At 38.4% G+C, this 17,595-nt stretch overlaps 1 protein-coding gene across 10 annotated transcripts in view; it reads right to left on the reverse strand.

The window, feature by feature from the left end:
* The window catches only part of anks1b (ankyrin repeat and sterile alpha motif domain containing 1B), a 304,218-nt gene that overhangs the window by 76,397 nt on the left and 210,226 nt on the right, over positions 1 to 17,595 (reverse strand). For all 10 annotated transcript variants that reach the window (XM_047389441.1, XM_047389442.1, XM_047389440.1 and 7 more), the window contains 3 exons: positions 9,053 to 9,681; positions 7,762 to 7,884; positions 3,671 to 3,740 (listed from right to left, as the gene is read on the reverse strand). In XM_047389441.1, coding sequence (XP_047245397.1) covers positions 3,671 to 3,740; positions 7,762 to 7,884; positions 9,053 to 9,681 — 822 coding nt within the window. The remainder of the gene's footprint in view (positions 1 to 3,670; positions 3,741 to 7,761; positions 7,885 to 9,052; positions 9,682 to 17,595) is intronic.

Consider the following 17,595-nt stretch of genomic DNA (forward strand, 5'->3'; position numbering starts at 1 on the left):
GCTCTGGTGGCAGGGCTGAGTTGCTTCGGCACAAACCAGATTTCTGGCTATGCCAATCAAGGTTAGAAACGACTTTGCATTGATGGATGAAAGAAAAGAAGAAGAAAAAACAAGGGGGGAGGAGGATATCAGGAAGTGGAGGGATGTGGAAGTTACTACAGGCGAGAGGGGCTGCATGCAGCAGCCAGATGACTGGAGAAGGATTCAAGGTGTACAGGTAGAGAAAAATTGTGCTTTATGGATATACATTTTTTAGGCCTTGCAAAACTATTACTTACTGCAAAACTATAAACCCTTAAACATTTTTTTTGTTTATTATCAAGTTAAACCCACAGACTTTAATTTATTTTACTGTGATTTGATGTGATAGACGAAAACCAATAAATACATAATTGTCACCTGAAGGACAAGGACTGAATAATTTGTAGAACCCATTTTCACAGCAATTACAGCTGCAAGTATTTTGGGATGTCTCTACCACCTTTCCGCATTTACATATCGACATTTGCCTTTTATTTTTTGCAAAACAACTAAAACTTGAGATTGGATAGAGAGCATCTACAAACATTAATTTTTAAGTCACGCCACATAGTCTACCTGATTTCATGTCTGGACTTTGACTTGGCCATTCTAATGGAGAAATAGGCTTTGATTTAAACTATTCCACGATAGCTTGGGCTGTATGTCTAGGCTTGTCCTGCTGGATGGTGAACCTCCACCCTAGTCTCCAACAGGTTTTCTTCATAATTGCCTCGTATTTAGCATCAGTTCTGAACACGTTCCTACATCCATCCTACATAGTGCTTTGCCAACACTGTGTTTCATAAATGTTCAGGGTGATGTTGAGTAATAATTTTCTACCATTCTAACATTTTCCATGTGGACCAAAAAGTTCAGTTTTGATCTGATCTTACCAGAGCACCTATTTCTCTATGTTTGCCTACATGACTTGTTCCAAACTGGACTTCTTTTGGAACAGTTTCTTCTTGCCGCTCTTCCACAAAGACCAGATGTGTTAAAGTGCACAACTAGTTATCCTGTCAAACGGTTTTTCACCAGTGCTGTAGATCTATGCAACTCCTCTAGAGTTACCGTGGACCTCTTGTATGCTTCTCTGATAAATAATCTTCTAACCTTGCTGGTCAGTTTAGGTGTCTTGGTACTTTTGGACAATGGATGCAACAGTACTCCATGAGATGAACCATCCTTTAAACTTCTCCACAACGTTATTCCTGACCTGTGTTCCTTGACCTTGGTGATCCTGTTAGTTCAGTAATGTTCGCATACTAATCTCTGAGGCCTCCATTTGCTAATTAGGTGACTCCTGAAGGTTGCATTCTATTTTATTCAGGGGTATCAGATTAAAAGGTGCTGATCAACAACTTTTCATATTTTTGTTTTCAAAAATAAAATTGAAACCATGTATTCTTTTTCTACAATTTGATAGAGAAAAATAATGGAGTTGTGAATACCTTCGCAAGGCAATTTATCAAAGAGAGTGAAAATAAAAACAGTCTAACTACACAATTTAAAGCAAAATGACAGATTTTGTTACGACTTCAGAGATTCGGATTCATTTCAGTTTCTAAACAATGATTTTAAAAGGTTTGGAAATTTAGCCCATCTTCCTTTTTCTTCGTTAGGAATTCAAGCTTATATGTTTTTGACTAATGAAAGAATTTGCTAGAATGGAACAACATATATTAACCGCATGAGTCAGAGGATGTCTTGCATTAAGAGAATGCAGAACAATTCCGGTCCCGTCTCAGGCTCCGTTCTAAACAAACACAGATGTATTGCAAAGCAAATGTTTTCTGCTTCATTTGCACCTCTCATCCACACACAACTGGCAATTAAGGAAGGAAAATGTAGGTTTTTCTAAAATCATGATCCACAGGGAACATTTTCACAAACTCACTTTCTATGTATTTGTTTTGGCCTGCATAGCCTTTTCCCACTTGAGCTAAAAACCCCACAGTAACAATTTAGCAGTTTCACCTGTTTTTATTCACGACTGACGGACTCAGTCACAATAAAACTTCCATTGTTTGCTAAAAAGTCAAAGCTACAATTGCTTTGCGCAAAATCCGACCAATACTCTACATATTTTGTAACGTAGCATTTTGTGTAAACTTTAATGCCACCTATTGGTGTAGTGTAGGTATTTCAACAATTTGGTTGTAACTCTGTCTAGATAGCATTAGAGCTACTTTAGCTAAAAACAAACAGAGCTACGGGGAAGACATTAAATTATAAAAAGAATCTAAAACAATTTGAGATAATGTTCATTAATTCACATACAAAAAAAAACTTCTCAGATGTTGAAAAGTCATGAATTTACAGGGATAAAAGTCACATTATAGGTGTTGTACTGTCATGAAATTATTAGGAAAAAAGTCTTCTAAGAAGTCACTGAACTCCAAGGTTGGAAATGGGACCCCAGACAGGGTCACAAATCATTATGATGTCTTCTTCAGAAACTACATTTAATAAAGATAATAATGACAAAGCATATTTATGTAAAACATATCCAAAGAAATAAAACTTTACAAATTAATCAAAGCAATATGTTTGCCATTATATTGACCTTTGCTGTTTTTTATGTTGTCATTGTACCCATGTTTAGTTGACTTAGTAGAAATGAATGTATACTGAACCAAGGGTCTGTCCGGATCATGAGTTCTGCTGATATTTAGTTGGTCAGAAAACCAGAGCTGCTTTTGAGTTAAAACTTAACTTAATTTCATATGTTTGCACATAGTTGTTGAAAAATTCCACAAAACACTTTCATTTCATTCATTTGTTTGTTTTTTTCCCCCTCATAAATTTCTGCTTTCACCTTAAAGATCATCCAGATGTGCTTTTGTTAAATTTGACTTTAATCTCATAAGATTTCTAAAGCTTTGCTTGACTTTGCAATATCACTGGTTTTATTCCTGTATTTTCAAGCCTTAGGCTGTGGAAAATGTGTTTGTTTTATATTACATGCGGTATGTGGCTGAGCGAAAAGACTAATCGTCTGGCTATTGGAAGGTTGTGAGTTCAATTACTGCTTCGTGCACAAGTCTTTTCACATCCTTTATGACATTAATCTTGGAATATATTTGATTTTCCGTCTTCCAACTCACTTTATTTTTTTTATTGCAATTTTCTGATTACTAATATGTAATCATAGGACAGAGCTCTTTTTTCAACATATTGAGTATCTATTTATTTATTTTAACTTACTGCACATATTTATTTCTAGAGGCTGCAAACACAATTAAAATATGATGGCTGCAGTACCAATCCTAGTCTTCAAGCTGTCTGGTTTTAATGGATTTTAAACCAAACTATCCTATTTATTTCATTTCGCTTTTAAAAAGAAGAAAATATGCCTGATTCTTTGCTGCTGATGTGCAAAATTGTCAGATGGTTTAAATAATAATCTTTTCAATTTAATGCATAAATATTTTTTTTTTTGTAAACATGGTGACATTTGTCCTGGGTATGAATTGCATTGCTATAATGTTTAGGATTTTAGCAGTTACTATGTTGCGTGCATCATCCTGCCTTGCAGAAATAACAGCCAGCTAAGATAAGATGTATTTTAACTGGATTTATCCTTTAAATCAGATTAAATCACCCACACTCGTAGACACACCCTCATACATAGTTGGATGTTGTTTACCTGAGGTAATCTTCTTGACGTCCAATCCGCTACCAATCCCCGCTCCAATAGAGCTCATAATCTTGTCAATCTAAACAGATGGGAAAGAGATAGAGGTAACAATGTGTACAGGACACATTAATGGGGCAAAAGTTATTTCCCAGGAATAAGGCTAAAGCCTATTTTTGGATTTATGCGTCACATAATGTGATCCTTATAAGAGCCGGGTTGCTGAGCGTCTGCCGTTCCCTGTGTGAACTGAAGGAGTAGGAAACTTTCAGACAGCTGAACAGAGATGAGGACAGAAGGAGACCGACTGCTGGCTGCAGTACAGTGGACATGCTGCTTACCACTGAACTGTACAACCTGCTCATCTGTCAACAAGGCAGCATCGTTACCCATTCACAGTGTCTCAGAGAGTGTCACATACAGTATTTACAAGTGCATCTCAGTAAGCTCATTTTGTAGACAAATTACACAAGGAAGAATATATTTCTAGAGCTTATTTTTCCTAATTTTGATAATTATGGTCACTAATATCCTCCACAGGGAATGTAAGCAACAAAGAGTGACTGTTAAAGGAGCTGGCTGTTCACAGAGTGCAGTTTCCAAGCATATTAATGTAAAGTTAAATGGAAGGAAAAACTGTCGAAGAACAAGGAGCAACCAACATCGATAAATCAAGCTTTAGAGGATTGTGAAGCAAACCCTATTTATTTGGAAAACACAGTCCCAGAGGCTGGAAGATGAGTGGAAAGGCACTGAATCCTAGTTACTTTAGGTCTAGAATGACGTTTTAACAGTGAGTGATTATGTGTGGAGCCATGCCATCTGCTGGTGTTGGTCAATGTTATTGCAACACATACATTTAATTATTTAAAGGTTTTACAACACCATCCCATAGATACAATCACTGAGAACATCACAGCCAGCCTTGTTGCATACAGGCAGCCAATCCCTCCATAAACCCTGGAATTTACTGTTGGCTTAATCATCCGTGTTTGTTAGATAATGACTGTCTATAGGACTTAAAATACACTTCCAATATATAATGAATGCAGATTGTTCTGAGGATCATACCTAGTGTACCCAAGGAAACTGAAGGCAGAAATTCAGTCATCAAATTATTAGTTTAAGGGTGTGCAGACTTATGCAACCCAACTATTATTCACATTTGACCTTTCACATATTTGTTTGCCTTTTAGTTGAATTGTACAGCATGTATGCTACCTTGAATATAGAAAACGTTTTAAAATAACTTTTTATTTTCAAATTTTTTGAAACTGAAAATTACTGAAATCACAAAACCTGGCATTTTAATAGGGGTGGATCTTTGAGAACCACTGTAATTACAGACATATACATTAACTATGCATGTTACTTCAGCAGCAGTAGGAATAATGGTTGGCTTTTGTTGCTTTAAATAAAAGCATTTGGACCAGCAGACTATGAGAACTTTTTGCCAGCTCATGCCTAAGTGATGATCCCAATTGCTGTTACTACAAATTTCAGTAATGACATGACCATTTAATTTCCCTTTGGGATTAATAAAGTATTTTTGAATTGAATTGAATTGACCAAATGTGAGACAAAAACTACATCTTCTTGAAGCCTTGTGTTACTGTGGAGCTTCAGATTACTGACGTCTCTTGTGACTTGTCTCTTGCTAACAATGTAGGTCTTTCCATATGCTGCAAAAAGGACAGCTTTGCGTTTTCCCTGTATATTAACCCAGAAGAATTTTTTTAATGAGGCATTTTATGTAAACTGAATTTTTCCCTTCAGATAGGAAAGATTACCATAAATAGTAGGATTTCTGAAAAAAATAAAAACCTAACCGTAATTCATCAAGATCAGTGAGTCAGGAGTTGTGTTGGGTAATTAATTAACATGTACATGAAAATGTGGCACAGCATACACTAATGGGCCTTCACTCACATCATAAGCATGAATTTAAAAATAGTCCAGGTTTTTTATATGATTAGATCTGGTTAGAATTAGCATTTATCCTTCAAAGGAGGTGGTGTGCAATTGCTAAATGATTCTTAATATCTCTCAAAGTTACATCTAACAAAACTGTAGAATCTCTCTGACCCAAAGATTTAACTGTGGTTTGGAGTCAGTGAATAACTTCTACAGGTCCTTCTCAAAAAATTAGCATATTGTGATAAAGTTCATTATTTTCCATAATGTCATGATGAAAATTTAACATTCATATATTTTAGATTCATTGCACACTAACTGAAATATTTCAGGTCTTTCATTGTCTTAATATGGATGATTATGGCATACAGCTCATGAAAACCCAAAATTCCTATCTCACAAAATTTGCATATTTTATCCGACCAATAAAAGAAAAGTGTTTTTAATACAAAAAACGTCAACCTTCAAATAATCATGTACAGTTATGCACTCAATACTTGGTCGGGAATCCTTTTGCAGAAATGACTGCTTCAATGCGGCGTGGCATGGAGGCAATCAGCCTGTGGCACTGCTGAGGTCTTATGGAGGCCCAGGATGCTTCGATAGTGGCCTTTAGCTCATCCAGAGTGTTGGGTCTTGAGTCTCTCAACGTTCTCTTCACAATATCCCACAGATTCTCTATGGGGTTCAGGTCAGGAGAGTTGGCAGGCCAATTGAGCACAGTGATACCATGGTCAGTAAACCATTTACCAGTGGTTTTGGCACTGTGAGCAGGTGCCAGGTCGTGCTGAAAAATGAAATCTTCATCTCCATAAAGCTTTTCAGCAGATGGAAGCATGAAGTGCTCCAAAATCTCCTGATAGCTAGCTGCATTGACCCTGCCCTTGATAAAACACAGTGGACCAACACCAGCAGCTGACACGGCACCCCAGACCATCACTGACTGTGGGTACTTGACACTGGACTTCTGGCATTTTGGCATTTCCTTCTCCCCAGTCTTCCTCCAGACTCTGGCACCTTGATTTCCGAATGACATGTAGAATTTGCTTTCATCCGAAAAAAGTACTTTGGACCACTGAGCAACAGTCCAGTGCTGCTTCTCTGTAGCCCAGGTCTGGGGAATGCGGCACCTGTAGTCCATTTCCTGCACACGCCTGTGCACGGTGGCTGTGGATGTTTCTACTCCAGACTCAGTCCACTGCTTCCGCAGGTCCCCCAAGGTCTGGAATCGGCCCTTCTCCACAATCTTCCTCAGGGTCCGGTCACCTCTTCTCGTTGTGCAGCGTTTTCTGCCACACTTTTTCCTTCCTACAGACTTCCCAGTGAGGTGCCTTGATACAGCACTCTGGGAACAGCCTATTCGTTCAGAAATTTCTTTCTGTATCTTACCCTCTTGCTTGAGGGTGTCAATAGTGGCCTTCTGGACAGCAGTCAGGTCGGCAGTCTTACCCATGATTGGGGTTTTGAGTGATGAACCAGGCTGGGAGTTTTAAAGGCCTCAGGAATCTTTTGCAGGTGTTTAGAGTTAACTTGTTGATTCAGATGATTAGGTTCATAGCTCGTTTAGAGACCCTTTTAATGATATGCTAATTTTGTGAGATAGGAATTTTGGGTTTTCATGAGCTGTATGTCAAAATCATCCGTATTAAGACAATAAAAGACCTGAAATATTTCAGTTAGTGTGCAATGAATCTAAAATATATGAATGTTAAATTTTCATCATGACATTATGGAAAATAATGAACTTTATCACAATATGCTAATTTTTTTAGAAGGACCTGTATGTCAGGAACCCTTTAATAGACTGAGCTGCTGGAACAAACACGCTGAGATCACCAACACACAGCAGCCCCGACCCCTGCTCTCTACCCTCCACAACAGAAACCACTTTCAAAGATTCAGTCCCTCCCTGCAGGCCCAAGAACATCAGAGCGGGAACAAGGTAAATTAGCACTTTTCTCCTTCTGCACTGTAGAAAAAGCAAAGCCAACTGATGCTGCTCAGTGCTGGGAGTGCAGTTTTCGCTCCTGAAAAGACCATTTGCTTTGAAAAGCTTATTTGCTTTAATCAAATTTACAGTAAAAATACATGAAGAGTTACAGCACAGGCACTAATCGGCATCTTTATTACTTCTTTCATATCTCGATTGATTAGATAATCTAGATGTTAAGCCGTTTGCGTCATCTTACCTCCTCCCACTCAGCTGTGAAGGAGGGGGTTCGCTCCAGTCTTTTCTCAGGGCTCGCTCCCTCTCGGGAGCCAGGGCTTCCAGGCCCCTGGCCCCGTGATCCAGACCCCCAACTGTGTTCCTCCTGAAGAAAAAAAATTTCAAAACTTCTTAAGCTTAAAATTCTGAAAACATTTTAAAATCATTAATAGCTTTATTTTGATCAAACAGACTATGCATTTCCTGTAGCTTATAATTTATGTACATTGAATTAAACAGATCTCAAATGAAGAACAAGGCAGGGAACACTGTGGCCCAGATCTCATTGCCTCAACCGGTTTGAACTCAGTTTCTGAAATCGCATCATAGAAACTGTAATTTATACAGATGAATATTCAGTATAGTTGAATCCGCACCAACTAAGAACTTTTTTTTTTTTTAAGCGGAACACATTTAAGACAAGATTTTTATAAACAATGGTTTTAGTCATAAACTCCCACATACAGTGGATTTGCAATGTGTTCCCACCCTTGTTTAAATGTCATGTTTAGTGATGTGAGAAATGAGACTGTTTTCACTTTTAATGTGACATGTATCCTGTCACAATTTAAGTGAGAAATACACAAATCTGCGAGTAAAAATGTGCAACAATCTGGTTGTTTAATCTAATACTAACATCCAGTCTTTATTAGTGGTCCATCAGCAACCTGCATCTTGATTTTGCAATATTTATCACTCTACCTTGTAAAAGTTCCCTAAATCCATTAGTCTGTGAAGACAAATTGTCCCACAGATCTAGGACCAATACAGAACTTTTACTTTCTTCTAGTGAAGTCATTCCTTGTCGTCTTGGATACATACCTGGGCTCACTGTGATGGTAAATACTAAAAACCCCTCTTCTTCTTCAGCTTTCTAGCAGACACCTGAAGTCAAAACTGACTCACATTTGCTGCTGTTTGCATTATCATATGACATTTTGTCCACTTGGACAAACACTACTTTAATTTGAAGTGGGTATGATGGTGTTTCGGTGATGGTTTTACGAGATTTTAGTCATGCAGGGATGTTTTATTTGGTTCTGGTGAAAGTGAATAAATAAGTAAATAAATGAATGAATGAATGAATTAAATTTATTCATTTAGTTTGAATGAATAAAAAAGAAGCAGATGTAAAACAAGTTCTGAGATGACTGGCCTTATATTTTTGCATCACAAAACCTGACATTTTTACACAAATGTGTATACTTTTCATTTTCTCTGTCAGTAACTCATGCTGAACAGAGAAAACTGAAGACACAAATGTCAAGTCTCACCTGTATGGGGGACACGGCCACCAGGTTTGAATCGGACTTGGAAAGAGACTTCGACAGCTGCAAATCTAACACACTGCGTGGGACGGATCTCATCCTCCCCAGGGTACAGGCTCTCTCTTCGTAACCGTCCTTGGCCTCACCTCCTGCCTGCTTCTCCTGCAACTCAGTAACTTCTCCGTTTAATCCTGGGGAACTAGAGGGCGGGTGGCTCAGCGTGGACCATCCACGTGGCAGATCCACCTGCTCAGGAATTTTAGGCTGAATCTGGTCCTGGTTGACCCTGGTGTGGAAGATGGTCCGGTAAACAACCTGGGGCTTTTGGGACCTCTGGGGAGACGATTCTTTCTCAGTTCTGGAGAAGCCCTGAGAGGCTCCGCCGCCAATCACAATGCTGAACTCAGGAGACTGCAGCACGTTGCTCTGAACTTCTGAAGAAGCATATTTAAAGTGTTTGGGGCTATAAAGATGATAAGGCGTATCTGGGGGCTCACAAGCTGGAGACGATCCATGAAGTAGGCCTGCAAACTCTTCTGGGATGAGACTTTTTCTGTTTTCCCCTACAAGACGGCTTGAACTGGAGGAAGAGCAGAGAGGAGGAGGGGGTGGCTCTCGCTGGAACGTCCCGTCGTCTATAGAAAGGTCACGAAAAACAAAATTACTAATTTACCTGAAAATCACAGTTTAGCAAATTTACAAATAAACACTGCCAAATAAGAGTCAAGAACAAAATTATAAATCCTTTTTCCTGTGGAAAGATCTATCTATCCAGTTTGATTAACTCGTCACTTCGATTTTTCACCTGTTTCTCCTTCACGAGGGTGCAAATAGTGTCTCATAGTCTGAGCTTGTGTTTATATGAATAAACACACAAACTGATGTTTTTAAGGCCACTGGCCATTCATTAAGAGGATGTTTTAAAAGAAAGGCCCACTTTTTGTCTGTGAGAAGCCATGCATGAGAAGCTGTTGGATTCTCCATGCAGAATGTGGATATTTTTCTTTTCTGAAGCATATATCTGCTTTCATCTTGAAGCAAACGCTTGAGGTCACAAATAAAATCCTTGACTTGTCGAGGTACAAGGTGCATCATTCATTTTTTTATCTTCCTTTGGGGTTTTTTTTTTTTTTTTTCAAATCCCAAAATGAGCAATAACTACCAAAGACTTGCATTGTAATATTTATATATACAATTTTTCAGGTTATAATTTAGCAACAAAAGGAATGATTTTTTTGATTTTATTTAAAATGTATTTAACCAGGAAGTCCCTTAATATTAACATCTCTTAAAAAGCACATTATTGCAAAGTAGAAAGTACAAGCTAAGGGTTTTAAAAAACCAGAATTAAACTATTCAGAGTCAACATAATGCAGTCACAGCTACAAGGCCCGGCCTAAGAATAACAATTCCACTTTTTAGTTACAGAAGTACATAGTGATGGGTTCTGCACAATGAACTTGTTAAAAAAGTAAACAGCAGTGATAGAGTCTAAACAGCAATGTTTACCAGAATCTCCGCGTATATAGATAATGACGCCGTAATCAAGAACCTTCTAAAATGTAGCCTGAACAAATTTCACCTTGACTGGCTCTATTTTAAGACTAAAAGCAAAGAACAACCTTTGTTTTCTTTTTATTAAATACATAATATGCACACAGCAAGAAATAAGAAAGGCCATCATCCAGGCAAATACTCAAATATTCTTAGGATGAAACTCTCTATATAAGCTAGAAATACCAACATTATCTGAGATCAGATGCTCTGATGTTCAAATCAAATTGCTAGGTTTATGAAGCAGGAGAACAACTTTTTCTGTATAGCTTTTTTTTTGGAACTAAATGATCAACAATTCACATCAAAACAGAGCAGCAGAAACAAGGCAAGTTTATTGAAGACTGTAGACCAGTTGCCTCGAGTCAAATATATCTTTAGAAACAAATAATAACAGAACATTATAGCTTTCTTGACACAATTATTCCATGTTGAAGAACCAAATCGCAGCTGCCCTGCAAGAAGTCGAAATAGAACCAAAAATCTGTTGTATTTGAGGAAAAATGGATAGGAGAGATTGTAGCACCCAGAATGTCCTTGGTCAGTGAGTCAAGGTATTGACTCAGACTGTGGCCTGGTATCTGAAAATGCCAGTTTCTAAAGGACTTGGATTGGTATTGGGGAGGAAAAACAATTATTGGGACATTTCAAATACAAATCTCTTGAACCCACTGAGAGATGAGGACACGTGGAGATCTGAACAAGTGAGAGAGGGTTGAGCTGAAAACAGGCTATGCTTCACATCTGAAGGAGACAGAGACAGGAGAAAGTAACACTCATCAACTGCCAAAATCCAAAATCAAGAAATGTGACGATGGATCCCTTGTGGGAATCACAATGAATGGTACCAGATGAACAGAGACCCAACAGTGTGTTGTGTTGTGCCTACAAACCGATAACTGAATTCATCAAGTCCAAATATAGAAAACACGCATTTAAACATGAATTCAGATTAACAAAGTAACTCAAGTGTTTCAAGAGAAACTCAAAATTTTTTATTTGTTTGAGCAAATAAAGAGCGGCGGTGCGAGACAAGGACGTATAATCCCACCCCAAAAACTCCCACCCCTAAAAAACCTATTTTGCATTCATGGGATAGAAAATTTTCACCTCTTATGTTTTTTTCCTTCTTTTGTTTTAATCACAGGAACTGACCTTTTATGGTTTTAATTTCAGAGAAACAAGGAATTTTGCCATGTACTGTGGAGATGACTGGATTCATGTCAAAAGGTTGAATTCCTATTCTTTACTGCAGCATTTTTTTCCACGCTAAGGCTAAAAGGTGGGTCTCAACACCTAAGGCTGTAGGAGGGTAAAGAGTCTTATTCACTTTTTTAAAAAGGTAGAACTTAAATATATGAAAAAAGAAATATTAAAAATATAATATTAACTGATTAACACCACTCAAACTGAGTAGGAGTTAATCAACGGCAAGAGCTGTTTTGCCCTAAGTGTGAGAACAGCAGTAACAGGAAATCTCCTGTTTTTGGAACAACTATTTAAAAAAGTGAAAAAATGAAAATAAAAGAGCAGTTTCAAATAGAGTTTATAATAGATTATAAACTAACAAAGTTCTAAGGCAGCTCCACTTGGGCCACATCATCACAGATCCTCAACAATACATATACATGTAATACTTTTTGCCACCTATTTCAGAAAGTGAAACTCATTACATAGGTGAAATATTTAAATTATTTATGTGTTGTAATTTTGATGATCCTGATTTACAGATAATTAAAACCCAAAATTCAGTCTTTCAGAAAATTTAATGATGAAAAAAGAAAATTTTGGAATCTTACTCTAATCAGCTAATTAACACAATCATGGGGAGGACTATTGACCTGACAAATATACAGAAGACAGTCATTGACACACCCCTTCAAGGAGGGTAAGCCACGAATTTGCTGTATCCAACCATATTTATAGAAAGTTGAGTGGAAGGAAAAAGTGTGGAAGGAAAAGTTGCACTAGCAGCAGGGATAACCACAGCCTTCTAAGGATTTCTAAGGAAAATCCATTCAAGGAGGAGCTTCACAAGGAGTGAACTGAGGCTGGAATGAGTCCATCAAGAGACACGCAAAGACAAAACCCATCCTGAACCAAAGACAACGTCTCAAGCTTCTTATCTGGGGTAAGGAGGAAAAGAATTGGACTGTTGCTCAGTGATTTAAAGAAGGTTGCTTTCAAGGCAACCTGAGCTTCCATTACACCCCTGCAGAACCACAGGCAAATCGCCTCCATTCCATGTCACACTTATCTAGTAATTAATGCAAAAGGAGCCTCAGCCAAGCAATGAGTGCAACAGAAATTAACATACTTTTCAGAAGCCAGACATTTCTGTTTGAAATATCCTTTTTATTGATCTTATGTTGAATTCTAATTGTCTGAGATACTGACTACTTTTGATTATCTGTAAACCACAATTATCAAAATTACAACAAATAAAACCTTGAAATATTTCATGTGTAAGAAATCTGTATACAAGTTTGATTTTCTGAAATGAGCGACAAACAAAATATTGATCTTTTTTTTGATAGTCAAATTTTTTGACATGTGCCTGTAAAGTAGGCATGGGTGGCTTTTGCACATCATTGACTTTTTATGTCAGGCCAACCTTGAGTTTCTGTAGCAATAATCTTAGTCTCGCCTGACCAAAGCACAAGGATCAGGTTCACACCCCCGTAGAGGGGTAGACGTTAACATTTGGGTATGAGTCCAACCTTGTTTGTTACAGTTCTAATTTTTAAATACTGCTCTGCCTGTAGTTTTCAGCAAGTTAAAGCAGGGTCGCTATTTTCTTTTTTGTGGCAATTTCCCGCTTTCAGTGAATCGGTTGTTCTCATTCCAATTTTGAAGACAGGCTAAGAGAAAAGTGCCTCTGTGCCAAGTCATGGATTAATAATTTAAAGTTCAGAGAAACTCTGCTCAACTTTAAGAAGCATGATTTTTTTACCCACAGAATACATTTACTTAATTTAAATAAATATGTCAATGTATGCCCAAACTGAATGTAAAATATAATTTAACTGCATAACTCCATTGTCATCAACACACAGTCTTAAGACAGTTTTTATATTCCAAAATGAGCAGTGAACACAAAACAAAGCTGGCTGGTTTTTCAGAGAAACCCCCAGTAGGGTGAGAAATTGGAACTAACATTGATTAAGTGGAACAATAATGATGTTAATCCCTGAACAGAGAGCCATTTCATTTCAAGAGTGAAAGTTGCATTTTCACTGCACCACTGTGCAGTCTGCTGTGTTTAAAGGCACAAAGAACATCCATTAACAGGCCTCCGTTATTCAGGGGTGAAAATGTGACTCATTCTACAGTGTTAGGTGGACTCAACATGTAATTTCCAACATCTCTTCTATTCTGTAAATAATCCGCCAGCAGCTTTGACCTTCAGCAGAGAACATGGAGTATCAACAACAATGATAACGCTGCCTCCAACAGCTCCAGCAGAAACAATCAGCCAGTTGGCTGAGAAAGAGAGGTCATCACAAAAGGTCTCCCCGTCGAAATCCACAGGAGAAGTGGACCCCTCCCATTATACCCCCATCCCCCCAAACCCAGACCGACACCCCGGTAAACCCACCTCACCCCAGACCCCGACCCAGACCGCACAGAACTCTCCCATCTCACCACTGATCCCGCTTTTTGCTTTACTGGATTCTGGTAACATAAAAGGAGCTCTTAAAATCGGGACCCAAATGGCTCTGACATCTTTTCCATTCAACACCCCCCGTGGCCGAGGCCCTGCTACTAAACCAACATCTTCCAAATGCCGCAGACCTCCACCACCTCCTAATCAGGATCTTCAAATCACTTCTCTGTGATACAATCTGGGCCCCAGTGGTAACTCTATCAGAAATGAGCATGTCCAGGAAAAACTTGGGCCCCTAATAGGAGATAGTTGTAAAATCTCTGTGCTTATACGTGACAGAAAGAACAAAGCCAAAAGAATAAGAGACAGTAATAAACAATCAACAAAAGCCATAAACTGTCAGGTACAACCAGACATAGAGTTAATATCAGCAACTAATTCATATAAACTGGCTTTACTGAACATTAGTTCTCTGTCAGGAAAATCATTTTTAATCAATGACTTAATCACTGACCACGATCTTGATGTTCTGTTTTTAACAGAAACATGGTTACATGAATTTAATGAAGCTCCCATTCTGATAGAGGCGACGCCTCCGAACTACAATTACCTTTGTGAGAGCAGACAGCAAAGAAAAGGTGGAGGGGTGGCCACTTTGTTTAAAGATTTACTAAAGTGTAAAAAAGTATTTCTGGGCAAATTTGACTCTTTTGAATAAATGGCTCTCCGGGTAAAGAGCCCGGTCCGAACCATGTTCTTGAATATTTACAGGCCTCCTAAGTCCAAAACAAACTTTTTCAGTGATTTTAATGAGCTTTTATCTGTGATATGTGTTGATTATCACTGTTTAATTATTGTGGGAGACTTCAACATTCACATGGACAATCCTGAAGACAGACGTACAATAGATCTATGTGACACACTTAGAAATTTTGGTTTGACTCAACATGTTAAACAGCAAACGCACAAACAGGGACATATTTTGGACTTGGTCATCACTAAGGGTCTAAACATTTCCAAGGAGTCTGTAACTGATGTTGCTCTATCTGACCACTTTTCTGTTATTTTTGAAAGCATCATCTCCAATGACTCAGTTTGCCAAAGAGACATGATAAGAAAACGCATCTTTAAGGACGGTGCTGCTGAAACCTTTAACCAGATTTACTCTTCTACCTCCACTTTGCCCTGTAACACTGTAGATGAGCTGGTAGATAACTTTCATTCTAAAATCTCAGACATCATTGACTCAATTGCTTCAATTAAAGTGAAAGTCGTTTCTGGAAAGAAAATGTCTCCATGGGGAAGTGCTCCAGCAGTCGGAAGTGAAAAAAAGGAGTGTTGAAAAGCTGAACGCAGGTGGAGAAAGACTGGACTCCAGGTTCACTATATTATCTATAAAGAGAGACTATACAGATATAACATACAACTGAAAAATGCAAGGGAATCCTTCTTTTCTGAGATTATCAGCAAAAACATTAACAATGCTCGTGCATTATTTGCCACGGTCAACAGGTTAACAAACCCTCCTGTAACTGTAGCATCTGCACTCCACTCTACCAGGGCCTGCAATGAATTTGCTAAATTCTTTACTGAAAAAACCCAAAAGATCAGAGAGGCAGTCAGCACATCCACATCAACTCCAGTACCAATGTTGTCGCCAACTAGAACCGATTTTGACAACATTTCCCAATTTCAACAAATAAACTGAAAAATCTTAGAAGAAATCGTACAGCAACTAAGCTCTTCTTCCTGCTGTCTCGATCTTTTACCCACAGCTTTCCTTAAGAAAGTTTTGCCTGTAATAACATCTGATTTAACTAAAATAATAAACATGTCCCTTTTGTCAGGTGTTTTTCCCCAGGCCCTGAAAACAGCAATTATCAAACCTCTATTGAAAAAGAGCAACTTGGTCAAGCTGCTACTACAGAACTACAGGCCTATATCAAACCTCCCCTTCATCAGTAAGATTATTGAAAAAACTGTGTTTCAACAGTTAAACAACTTCCTAACAATGACCAACCGCTTTGATGTCTTCCAGTCAGGCTTGCTGCTCACCACAGTACAGAGACTGCTCTTGTCAAGGTGTTCAATGACATCCATATAAATGCAGACTGTGGAAGAACCACAGTGCTGGTATTATTGGACATTAGAGCAGCATTCGACACTGTTGATCACTCCATTTTATTAGAGCGCCTGGAAAACTGGGTCGGCCTTTCTGGTACAGCACTCAACTGGTTTAAATCCTACTTGAAGGACAGGGACTTTTTTGTGTCAGTAGGTAACTTTACATCAGAGACCACAAAAATCACATGTGGTGTTCCCCAAGGGTCCATCTTAGGGCTTCTCCTATTCAATATCTACATGCTCCCCCTAACTCAGATTTTAATAAACAACAACGTAAGCTATCATAACTATGCAGATGACACACAGCTATACGTTACGATGTCACCAGGTGACTATGAACCCATTCAAGCGCTGGGTAAATGCTTAGAAGAAATTAATGCATGGATGGGCCTAAATTTTCTTCAGCTGAATCAAAACAAAACTGAAGTAATAATCTTTGGACCAAAGGAAGAGCGTTTAAAAGTTAGCACACAGCTTCAGTTAATACAGCTAGAAACCACCAGTCAGGCTCGAAACCTGGGTGTAGTGATGGACTCAGACCTGAACCTTCAGAGGCACATAAAGATAGTAACAAGGTCGGCCTTATATCACCTAAAGAACATCTCCAGGATTAAAGGACTAATGTCTCGGCAGGACCTTGAAAAACTAATTCATGCGTTCATCTTTAGTAGAATTGATTACTGCAACGGTGTTTTCACAGGTCTGCCTAAAAAGTCTATCAGACAGCTGCAGTTGATCCAGAACGCTGCTGCCCACATCCTCACTAGAACTAAGAAAGTGGAGCACATCACCCCGGTTCTAAAATCCCTACACTGGCTCCCTGTAGCTCAGAGAATAGAGTTTAAAATACTTCTGTTAGTCTATAAATCACTGAATGGCTCAGCAACAAAATACATTACAGACTTATTGTCAGTGTATCAACCAGCCAGACCTCTCAGGTCTTCTGGCCCAAATCTACTCTGTGTACCCAAAACCAGAACCAAACATGGAGAAGCAGCTTTTAGTTTTTATGCTCCACTAATCTGGAATAAACTGCCAGAAAACTGTAAAAGCGCCGAAACCCTAAGTTGCTTTAAATCAAGATTAAAAACGTATCTGTTTAAAGTGGCCTTTGACTGTGCCATCTAGGCATGATTAGTTGCGCTTTCAGTCCAATTTTCCTTACGTTTTCTTGTCCATCATTCTATTCTCTTTATTTTAATTTTTTTAATGACCTCTGTTGTTTGATTTTATCATTTGATTTGTTTTTCTGTGTCTGTATCTG

Source organism: Girardinichthys multiradiatus, chromosome 17 (genome assembly GCF_021462225.1).
Source record: "Girardinichthys multiradiatus isolate DD_20200921_A chromosome 17, DD_fGirMul_XY1, whole genome shotgun sequence".
Lineage (NCBI taxonomy): Eukaryota > Metazoa > Chordata > Actinopteri > Cyprinodontiformes > Goodeidae > Girardinichthys > Girardinichthys multiradiatus.